Here is a 10,966-nt window from a genome sequence, read left to right as displayed (position 1 = left end):
GCTCGTGGTCAATGAGAACGCCATGGAATTTGCCATCTACTTTGTTACAAATTTGGGTATTGTTAATCCTGAGATTTATTTGATTTGAGGATTTAGTGCCGAACAAAATATAGAAAGTTTTGAAAGTTAAAATTGGTTTGAGGTGTTGGGAGGCATTTGAAAGGTCATTAATGTAGATGAGAAAGAGGAGAGGGCCAAGTATGCTGCCCTGAGGAACACCAATGTTGATGGGTAGGGTGGGAGAAATTGAATTATTCACAGAAACTTACTGGAGCCTGTCAGTATGATAAGACTTAATGTACTGCAGAGAGTGACCTCTGACTCCATAATGTTGTAATTTAAGAAGAAGGTTTTGGTGGTTGACAGTGTCAAAAGCCTTACGTAGGTCTACAAATAACCCAACCGGGAACTCATTTTTATCAAGAGCTGTATGTATCAAGTTAATCATACTAATAAGTGCATCGTTAGTGCTTTTTGGGGGTCTGAAGCCATATTGACAAGAACTAAGTATATTGAGTTTGGCTAGATAAGTGTAAAGCTGCTTATAGATTAGTTTTTCAAATATTTTTCACAAGTTTGGCAGAATTGATATAGCTAGGTCTGAGGTTGTTAATATCAGTGGGCTCACCACATTTGTGGACAGGGGTTACTCTCGCTTTTTTTTTTTAGAATATCTGGAAAGGTTTGGAGTTCAAGTGACTTGTTGAAAAGCAATGCAATGGCAGGAGCTAAAAATCGGGAGGCTTTTTTGTAAATAAGAGTTGGTATCTCCGCAAGGGCACTAGACTTGGTTTTAAGGGAAAGGATTATGTCAGTAACATCAGTGGAATTAGTAGGCATTAGGTACAGAGACTGTGGATAGTTGCCTGTAAGATAGTCCTGAATATTAGTACAGGAATATGGAATATCATTTGCAAGGGATGACCCAATGGAAGAGATGAACCTATTGAACTCAAGAGTAGTGTCAGAGGCTGAAAGCAGACCATCATTAGTTGACAGGAGTATTGGTTTGTTATTTATAATCTTCTTTGATCCCAATATTTGAGAAATTGTGCTTCATGTTTTCTTAATATTGCCCTTTGTGTGTGTAAATTTATCTTCGTGGTATTTAATTTTGGCATTCCTAATTATTTTAGATGGCAATGATGAGTAATTCTTTGAAATTTTTTTGGGAGATGATTCCTAACCTATACTTCTCTAGGTCATGTTTTTTATTAATGGATTTAAGTATCCCCTTTGTAAGCCAAGGATTGTTTAGCCTTTTAGTTGTGATTTGTTTCGTTAGCATAGGACAGTGGGTGTTATAAAGGCTGAGAGTTTTTTTAAGAAATGACTGCACTGCTAGGTTGATGTCCACTATGTTCCCTAATTCGGATTCCCAGTTGATAATAGCAGCATCAGCTATAAAATTGCTTATAGCAGTTTCATTGTGCAGCCTATAGCTTATCTCCCTTGTCTCTAGAGGTGGTTTGTTAATGTTGGTTAGGATTAATCTCATTAACATCAGTGGAATTTGCAGGCGTTAGGTACAGAGACTGTGGATAGTTACCTGTAAGATAGTCCTGAACATCAGTACTGGATGATGGAATATCATTAGCAAGGGATGACCCAATGGAAGAGAAGAACCTATTGAACTCAATAGCAGTATCAGGGACTCTAAGCTGACCATCGTGATTGGACAGGAGTATTGGTTTGTTATTCAAAATCTTCTTTTATCCCAATATTTGTGAAATTGTGCTCCATGTTTTCTTACTGTTGCCCTTTGTTTGGGTAAATTTATCTTTGTAGTATTTAGCTTTAACTCTTCTAATTATTTTAGATAGCAATGACGAGTAATTCTTTGAAACTTCTTTGGAGACAATTCCTAACCTATACTTCTTTTCGAGGTCATATTTTTTTATTAATAGATTTAAGTATTCACTTTGTAAGCCAAGGATTGTTTAGCCTTTTAGTTGTGACTTGTTTCGTTAGCATAGGACAGTTGGTGTTATAAAGGCTGAGAGTTTTTTGAAGAAAAGATTGCACTGCTAGGTTGATGTCCCCTATGTTCCCTAATTCGGACTCCCAGTATAGCAGCAGCAGCAGCTATTAAATTGCCTATGGCAGTTTCAGTGTGCAGCCTAAAGCTTATTTCCCTTGTCTCTAGAGGTGGTTTGCTAATGTTAGTTAAGAGAAATGTGGGGTAATGGTCTGTAGTGCTATCGATGATTATCCCTGAAGTAAGCGGAGAGGTTATGTTGGTCCAGATGTGATCAAGAGTCGTACGTGGCAGTACTATCAGTGATTCTAGTAGGTCTAGTGATTAAGGGTATGAGGAAGCAGGAATTCATACAGTTGAGGAAGCTGGCAGCAGTATGGTTTTCAGGCTCGCAGAGGTCAATATTAAAGTCCCCTGCGATAATTAGATGGTTTTTGTTCAGTCTGTTATCTAGTATTAGATTTCTAAGGTTAGAGTTGAATTCGGGCACATCAGTGTTAGGAATTCTATAGACTGCTCCCACAGTCAGGACATACTCAGCACCCTTGACTCTGAAACTGGCGAAGATATACTCCCCATAGTAATCTCTAGTTCTAATTACTTTTAAGCATGTTAGTTCTTGGTGGTAGTAAAGAGCAGTACCACCACCTCTCTGAATTGGTCCACAGTTGTGAATTGCTGAGTAGTTCGGCAGTTCTGCAATGTTAGATATTAAGTCACTGCACATCCTCTCATGTGTATTTTATATATATAAAATGCTGAACTGTAATGTCAATCCTGACCTTAAAAGCTTCCTAGAAGGTTGTAACAGACTCCATGAGCACCACACCAGAAACTTATATCTATCTGATATTCCAAGAGTACGACTTAATCAAACTAGATGTAACAAACTAGGTTTGTTGTAGGGAATGATTCAATATAGTTTCTCATAAACATGGGTTTTTTAAAGTTTGTAGTCAGATGGTACTTGACCTGACTCAAATAGAGAAAAGGTTATCTCTCCTGGGATTAGCGGTTAAGATTACAAAATGACCGGCGCCTTTGTCTTAAGCAAGGTATAATGAATTATTTAACAAAATTCAGTAATTTAGAGAAATTCAAGTCTTCATTCAAATTGTATTCAATAGTATTCTTGTTCAAGTATCAAGAGTATTCTCGATTGTCGGTATACTGAGTAAGTCACCGTCAGTGACGTCACTAGCAGAGGACTTGCCTCTGACGCGGATCAATTTTGGCGACCCTGGGTCAAGGGTCACCAAAGCCTTCCATATTTAGTAATTCTCAAAGTTCAAATAGCCATATTGTAATTGGAAATAGCCTTTCCCTAAGGTGTCTGTACGATTACCAACAGTTTATAAGAGTTCAACCATCTGGGTTATTCAGTACAACAGAAATTAGTTATTCAATTTAAACCCCGCTTAGTAATCTTGGTAAACCTGGCGTAGGAATACCTTCTAGCTCTGGCTAGCTGTGAGGAAGGCAGAACTAGGGAGGGTCAGTGTGGACTAGGCAGCGACTGGGGAAGGCAACCATCTTCACCTCTCCCAAATAGATCAGTAGAAGTACACTAGCTGGTTGCATTAAAAGGTATAGTTAGCTACAGTTTTGTATAGGGAATTAGTTCATCTCATGCCTCGATAGGGAGTGTTAAGGTATAGGGAGTGATATTTCCTTTAGCTGTTGTTTAGACTTGCATTAATAAGTAATTAGCTTGTTATTTGTATTTTATTATTTCCATTTTTGAATGTGTCCATGTCCTTGTCACATGTCTCCACGAGTCTGTAGTTTGCAACCCGTTCTCGCAAATTCGTAAAGTCAATATTGACTTATTAACTACGTGCATAGGTGATATACTAAACATAATAGATACCCTTAAAAATATTCATAGAAAACACCGACCTTACCTAACCTTGTTAGTATCTTAAGATAAGCATCTTATTGCTTCGTAATTACAATTATTACCTAACCTATACCTATTATAGGTTAGGTAATAATTGTAATTACGAAGCAATAAGATGCTTATCTTAAGATACTAACAAGGTTAGGTAAGGTCGGTGTTTTCTATGAATCTTTGTAAGGGTATCTATTATGTTAAGTATGTCATCTATGCACATATTTAATAAGTCAATATTGACTTATTAAATTTGCGAGAACGGGTTGCTAGTTTTAGCTGGGCCGCAAGCCTAACAAAGTTTAAGAGTTCATTTATCCCTTTGCTATAATTCCCACACTTAACGTAGATTCATCCCACCTTTTCCAAGTAATTTGGAGATCGAGCCCCAAGGTTTTAATGATCGATTTATCGGTCCAGACCCCGATTAATTGACAATTCTGGTTAATGGTCTGGTGATGGCGGCGTAGAGGGATCCCTTGAGTTTGCTAGAAAACCTAGTACGACGTCACATGGCTGTAGAATCTTAGCCGATCAAACGGCTAAGACCACAATTTTGGCGTGGGACTCGGCTATAGAGTATACTCTGGGGTCCTTTGGAATTCGGTTTAAGTTTCAGTAAGCGTAGTCACGGACAGGGTAAAGGACAGAGTAGAGCCAATACCAGTCCCGTGTTACATAGAAATGCTTTACAAATCAAGGGACCCTGAATGTGGAATGACCTTCACAATCATGTTAAAGACTGTACCTCTCCCAACGAGTTTAAGATAAAAATTAAGTACTATCTAATTAACTCCACGTATCCTACCTCACTCCTAAAATGTCAACCCATGTCTACTATTTTAAATAATGCTGTTTGTTGACCAAATTGTATATTATATTTATTTGCTATTTTTGCTGCCATGTTCCCCCCCCCCTTTTTTTTATTTTTTAAGTTTCTCAACTCAATTTATACTTTAATCTCAATTAGTATCAAGTTTTAGTCTTAGTGTTTTTCCTGCCCGAAACGCTTTGCATAATAGTAGCTTTAGGCATTGCATGTACTAGCTCTATCTATAAATCCATCGATGTTTTGTATCTCACCTTGTATGTATGTACTTTATCTGAATAAATATTTGATTTTGATTTGATTTTGAATACTGTAAACATATTATTATCATGTAGAGAACTTTAACTTCAGTTTTCTGTATAAACAGGACTTTCAACCTTGAGGCAGCTTAAAAAAATTATTTTCTGACCGATTTTCACAACTTTTACATATATGCAAAGTTCTTAGTTCTAAGGTGTCCCCCGCTGTTGTTTAGTCGCAAACCCATAACTTTTGGAGTTATAAATTTTTGCGTCTAAATTTTGCACATATTTGGAAGGATACATCGAATATTTTTTAACAGTAAACTATACTCTTAAACAATATTTTTCAGCAAAGAACATGAGTGTTGTGTGTCATTCTGAGACCATAATAAATAAAATACAAATTGGTGACCTTTTAATATTTTTAAGCATAATTTGAAATTGTGAAATTTTCATTTTTGTTTTATTTTTGGTTTCTGTTCATGTTATGATATTAATTTATTAGGAAAAATTGGAGCATTAACCATGTAGATTATGCACACAATTTTTTATTGTTTTTCAAGAAGTTTCAGCACAGTCACCGGCCCTATAACTGCTGATATCTGCCATGTATAAACCTAAAGAAAATTTTAATTTTATGTTTATTTAGTAAAAATTACTCTGCTGTTCTGTTGCATTTTCTGCTGTTCTATCCATCATGTAATTATTATCATTCTCTTCTTTTTTTCAATTCAATTTATGCCTTTGATCTCAATTAGTATTAAGTTTTAGTCTTAAGGTTTTTCCACACCATGCCTGAAACGTTGTGCATATTATACACATGATCAAATACTACCGAACACCATTGGATTTAAGTACAGTGGGAGTGAGCCCTAATACAGTACGTATTGACAACATGAACTGCATATTGTTATACCACAAGATGGCAGTACCACCATTGGGTCTTCCAGAACCTGACCAGTCATCATACATTTCAATACTGGCAGTGTAAAAAGAACCATCTACAAATTTGGGGAGGATTTAAAATTCATAAGATTTTGTCAAGCCAGCCAGTGATTTTGATAAGCCAGTGGTTTTGGAAAATAAGAATATCATGCATACCAAAAAGCTTTCTGACATTCATGCAGTCAGGGTTTGTTATTTCTCCAATTACCTTAATAACTAGGAATTATGACTTTACAACTACCAAAGCATTGTCATAGGTTAAACAAACAATGTTACATGAAGATCATTAATGTACTAATTAAAAGAACACTTATAGTAAGAGGACAGGAAATTTGAATGTTAACACAATTGTCAAGTGACAATTAACAGATTTTAAGTAACAGCCAACTATTACACATTATTCTATAAGTAACGTGAACTAATAATGGTGCCTAAATAAATAATAACTTCACATCATTCACATCAATAAAAACAACAAGAAATTAAACAACCAGTGAAAACCATATAGGCTACTCCTATACCTGGTAATTCAGGCTTATAATGATCATACCTACCAATTAAACAATACTCAAACTTAGGCTTTTACATAAAAATTTAAAATCACTAATTTAAAAGCAGACAGCCTTTTATATAATAAATTGTTAAATTCAGGCATTTGAAAACAAATGAAGTAAATAATAGCAGTAATTATGCATTGAAAGAAATACTCCACATTATAATACAAATTTTGTGATCAGACTTGTACAAATGCAAAGTTCTGGTTAATAAAATACTGGATTCAGGATAATACAACTGTCAGAATCAAGCTAATATGATTGCCAGATTCAAGATACTGTAATTACCCTATTTATGCTATTTTCAGATATTTGAATTATATAATTGCCAGATTAAGGAAAATATAATTGGCAGTCAGGCTTTGGTACTATAAACCATAACTATCTTTTACTTACACTCTGTTATTATGGTATCTCAGGCTTTGCTCTGAAATATATTTGAACAAATCTTTATGACAGAGTCAAATATGTAGCCATCTATCACATAACTTCATTCACTCTACTATAAGCCATAGCAGTGCCACAGGGGGAGCATTTCTCTCTTATTTCTTATACATCAATAATTTACCAAATTTCTATAACATCCTTACACCAATGCAGTACTATTTGCTGATGATACTACTTTCCTCTGTTCAGACCCAAACACACACACTATATGATATTGTACTAAACCCACAAAATAATATTTTTGCATAGGGTTCAACCACTGCAAATTATTTCAAGCCCATCGTCACCCAGCAAAACTCTTTTATCAAAAATATAACAAACTTCATAATCTATCCCTATTATACGGTATTTGTGTATGGGGTTCAACCACTGCAAATTACCTCTAATCATCCAGCAAAAACTTCTATCAGAACTGTAACAATCTTTAGAAAACACATAGATCCTCTGGTTAAATCCCTAAACATTCTAAACATTACTCACTCCACACGCATTCTCTTGTGCTATTTAAAAGTTTGAAACTACTACTAGTCTAAACCTCTTCCTTGATAGATATAACAGAACCCATGAGCACACCAGAAATAAATATCTCTTTGATAATTGACAGAAAATGTTTAAGTGATTGCCAGTAAGGCTAATGTAATTGCCAGTGAGGTTAATACAGTATAATTAACAGTCATGCTAATATAATTGCCAGTCAGGCTAATACAATTGATAATCAATCAGGCTAATGTAATTGGCAGACAATTATGGCATACTGATAAAGTTAGGCAAGAGAAATATAAGTTTCTTACCAAGTTATCAATGCCAGTCTGTCTTCTATAAACTCTTAAGTGGCATATATTTCTAATGAAGAGAAGTAAAACTTATAAAATAGGCTTAAACAAAAAATTAAAAGTGAATATCTGTTAGCACAGGAATCTGACACGGTAATTCCTTGATACATTTCTCATACAAATAAAAAGGTCTCATCTTGAGTACATCTCAAATTATGTTATTCACCAGCTCCAATGCTAAATAATATCACAAGAAAAATGTCAATAACATAAGTACAGTACATAGATTATACATATTAAATTTTATATAAATTTCTAAAAAGAACAAAAGTAGAAAGCACATTATTATGTTCTGTATATACTATGTTCTATATGCGCACAAAAATGTTTGTAACATAGGTAAGGAGATTATATATATTACATTTTACATGAATTTTTTAGAGAACAAAAACAGAAACACATTATTATTTTAATTTTAAGAAAAACACATTTAAAATTGTGTTTTATCTTTAAGAGAAAGAAATATTTCTTTACTTATAAGGAATTTTGAGTTTTTCTACAGTGACAGCTTATCCAGCTCTTGCTTGGTCTGAGGACCATCTAACTTTTACACTGACAGCTTCTGTAGCTTCATGCTTGGTGTATGAGGAGCATCTAGTTATCATTAAAGAACAAAATAATATAATACCTTTAGATTTTTACCTATCATGGTGAAGTGTATTCCTCAAATAAAATATACATAATTACCTCTGAAGGATATCCAACTGACATAGTGATAGCACAATATTTTCACGGTGAAGCTAAATTTCCAAATTGTATATTATAATAGAGGTAAGTTATGTACTAATATGTGTCTCATTATACTTCAACATTCTCTCAATCATTTCCCACACTCAAAGTGTAGTTATCACCTGAATGTATCATCCTGTGCTTCTTCAAATTTCCAAGATGATTGAATCTCTTCTCACACTCTGGACACTCATAAGGTTTGTCACCTGAATGCACTAACATGTGACGTATTATATTCCCACGTTCTCTAAATTTTTTGCCGCACTCAGCACATTCAAAAGGTCTTTCATCCGTATGCACCATCCTGTGAGTCTTCATATGTCCAAGATGACTAAATTTCTTCCCACACTCTGGACACTCATAAGGTTTGTAACCTGAATGCACAAACATATGAGTCTTCACACTTCCAAGCTGACTGAATCTCTTCTCACATACTGGACACTCATGAGGCTTATCACCTGAATGCACTAACATGTGAGTCTTCAAATGTCCAAGACGACTGAATCTCTTCTCGCACGCTGGACACTCATGAGGTTTATAACCTGAATGTACTAACATATGAGTATTCAAATGTCCATGCTGACTGAATCTCTTCCCACATGCTGGACACTCATGAGGTTTGTCACCGGAATGCACTAACATGTGCTTCCTCATATCTCCAAGATGAGTGAATAACTTTCCACACTCTAGACAATAGTGAGTCTTCATCTTCTTTATTATAGGTGCAGTTTGTTTCAAGGTTATACGCTCGTGTCTAGACACTCACCACCTTTTGTTGACAAAATGGCGCTTGAGTGACGTAAGCGTTCCAATGTTTTTTTTTTAGTTCCTTATCTTTTTTCTTACTTCTTATTTTTTGCTTATACATCGTTGTCTACATTTATAACCTATATTTTTGCTCATCTCTTCCAATTAAAATATGCTTGGAATTCTCTCTTTATATATAATACCATACGATTATACTTTTTGAAGGAATCATTTCTCTCCTGGTGGATGGAATAAAAGTCATATCGTACACAATCGATTCACAAGTGAATTTAAGAAGCTACATAACCAAACCTGGCTAATCCCAAGCTAACATGACCCAACCTATCCTAATCCAATCCGGGACTGGTCAAATCGTTTACTGCAGTTTCGGATACCGTCAGTTAAGTACATCAGAAACAAATTCGTTCACCGACAAGTTTGTTTATACGAACACATTCGTTCATATATGCGCTGGTTTGTGTTCGCTACTTCTCTCATCTGAATAAATAAATGGCACTTGATCATATAATTAGCGTTTCCATTAACAGTGCTTAGCGCACTGTTTGTACTTTTGTGTTTGTCAAAAAACCGCACTTATTAGAGAAGAGAAGGGAATGGAACTATCAGGGGAAAAGCGCCAAGTCATTACGACTATATATAGCACTTGGAAGGGGTAAGATTAAGGATTTGGATAGCACGGGGGAAAGGGGGAGGGGGGGGAGGGAAGGAATGGTACCCAACCACTTTGACGGTCGGGGAATGAACGCCGATCTGCATGAAGCGAGACCGTCGCTGTAACCAAACTCAAGTGGTTGGACTTTTATCAGAGAAGACATCCATTATTAGAATAACAAGGTGCAAATCATACCCCTTACAGTTGAAATATTTTCATTTATATACAAGAAGGTACATTGGGTTGTGAGAGAGTCTCACTCTCTGCGAGAGAGTCTCTTTAGTCTCCGTGGTGTAGTGGTAAGACACTCGCCTGGCGTTCCGCGAGCGCTATGTCATGGGTTCGTATCCTGGCCGGGGAGGATTTACTGGGCGCAATTCCTTAACTGTAGCCTCTGTTTAACACAACAGTAAAATGTGTACTTGGATGAAAAAAGGATTCTTCGTTTCAGGGGATCGTATTCCAGGGACCTGCCCGAAACGCTACGCGTACTAGTGGCTGTACAAGAATGTAACAACTCTTGTATATATCTAAAAAAAAAAAAAAAAAAAAAAAAAAAAACATAACATTTGTTATGAGGTACATTGTTACAAAATTAGAGTTAACGGAGTGGGTAGCACAAGGTACAGTGTGAGTTTGAAACACATTTAATTAGAGTGTCCCCTACCTAGATCCCTAAATCCCTAGAGTGAAATATCTTCTATGATATCCTTAAAAAAATGCAAGTGTAATGCCAGTTCATAAAGGAGACAATCCGGCAGACATAAACAATTATAGACCAATATCAAACCTACAGGAGGGAGGCGGTCGGCCGAGCGGACAGCACGCTGGACTGTGATCCTGTGGTCTCGGGTTCCATCCCGGGGGCCAGCGAGAAACAATGGGCAGAGTTTCTTTCACCCTATGCCCCTGTTACCTAGCAGTAAAATAGGTACCTTGGTGTTAGTCAGCTGTCACGGGCTGCTTCCTGGGGGTGGAGGTCTGGTCTAGGACCGGGCCGCATGGACACTAAAAAGCCCCGAAATCATCTCAAGATAACCTAAAGATATCTCATAGTATCAAATATATTTAAAAGTTCTCTACAAACAGCTCTAATCC

General features: G+C 36.1%; 1 protein-coding gene across 1 annotated transcript; it reads right to left on the bottom strand.

Moving 5' to 3' along the window:
- Window positions 1–8,535: 8,535 nt before the first annotated feature.
- LOC138366693 (gastrula zinc finger protein XlCGF57.1-like) lies at window positions 8,536–8,922 on the bottom strand. The gene has a single exon (XM_069327962.1). The coding sequence runs from the start codon at window positions 8,920–8,922 to the stop codon at window positions 8,536–8,538; it is 387 nt and encodes a 128-aa protein (XP_069184063.1).
- Window positions 8,923–10,966: the final 2,044 nt, after the last annotated feature.

The sequence above is a fragment of the Procambarus clarkii genome, chromosome 20 (assembly GCF_040958095.1).
Source record: "Procambarus clarkii isolate CNS0578487 chromosome 20, FALCON_Pclarkii_2.0, whole genome shotgun sequence".
Classification (NCBI taxonomy): domain Eukaryota; kingdom Metazoa; phylum Arthropoda; class Malacostraca; order Decapoda; family Cambaridae; genus Procambarus; species Procambarus clarkii.
The sequence above is the reverse complement of the archived record's forward strand: the minus strand, read 5'-3'. Positions and strand labels throughout refer to the sequence as shown.